The sequence below is a fragment of the Gekko japonicus genome, unplaced genomic scaffold, assembly GCF_001447785.1.
Source record: "Gekko japonicus isolate JY-2015 unplaced genomic scaffold, Gekko_japonicus_V1.1 scaffold772, whole genome shotgun sequence".
NCBI classification, from domain to species: domain Eukaryota; kingdom Metazoa; phylum Chordata; class Lepidosauria; order Squamata; family Gekkonidae; genus Gekko; species Gekko japonicus.
Window position 1 is genome coordinate 223,191 of NW_015177031.1, and position 817 is coordinate 224,007.

At 58.9% G+C, this 817-nt stretch overlaps 1 protein-coding gene across 2 annotated transcripts in view; it reads left to right on the forward strand.

The window, feature by feature from the left end:
- Positions 1-610: 610 nt before the first annotated feature.
- The window catches only part of COPS2 (COP9 signalosome subunit 2), a 29,352-nt gene continuing 29,145 nt past the window's right edge, over positions 611-817 (forward strand). For both annotated transcript variants that reach the window (XM_015427920.1, XM_015427921.1), the window contains exon 1: positions 611-707. In XM_015427920.1, coding sequence (XP_015283406.1) covers positions 654-707 — 54 coding nt within the window. In that variant the 5' untranslated portion in view covers positions 611-653. The remainder of the gene's footprint in view (positions 708-817) is intronic.

An 817-nucleotide genomic window follows, 5' to 3' on the forward strand; every position in this document is an offset into this window, starting at 1 on the left:
CTTGGGGGGGGGGCACAGTGGAAGGGGTTCCGAACTTCTGACCCCACTGATGGCACCCTGGTTTTGGCCACGTGTGACACAAGAGGGTTGGACTGGATGGGCCACTGGCCTGATCTTATGTACTTAGTGCAAAGACAGTACAGTATCCAACAATTTGCAGAGGCAAATTCACTGTCAAAATTCAGGGGAGGAATCCATCCAGAGATGGTTGGTTATATTGTGCTACAATCTGCCTTGACCACACAGGAAAATCCAGCAAGATACAGGGCTGAAAAAGACAAAAAGTGGAAAATAAAACGAAGAAGGGTGGGATAGTGGAGACAGTCGCAGAGGGCTGGCTTGCCTTCGGAAGCCTAGGCCCGGCCGGTTGCTAAGGACCCGGTTACCAAGCAAAGGCCTGGCGCACCCTCGATAATGGTCCGTGTATTCCCCTTTGCCCGCCACGGCGCTGTACAGACGCGCCTCCTCGCCGCGGACGGGGTTTTCCTGTTCCCAGCTCGGAAGAGAGCGGCGGAGTCACATTGAAGAGGAGCCGCGGGGGATTGTGGGAGAAGGGGGTTGGCTCCAGCTTCGCCTCGCCTTCCCTTCCTCCGCCCTCCCCCCCCCTCAGCTTCCCCTCTCCCCTCCCCCCCTCCGCGCGTCCTCCGGCCAAGATGTCTGACATGGAGGATGATTTCATGTGCGATGATGAGGAGGACTACGACCTGGTAAGAAGCAGGGGAGGGGGGAGGAAGGCCGTGCCCCCCAGGAAGAGGCAGAGCTCGTGGGAGGGAGGGAGGGAGGTCGCACCTCTCGTCCTCCTTGGCGCCCCATACCC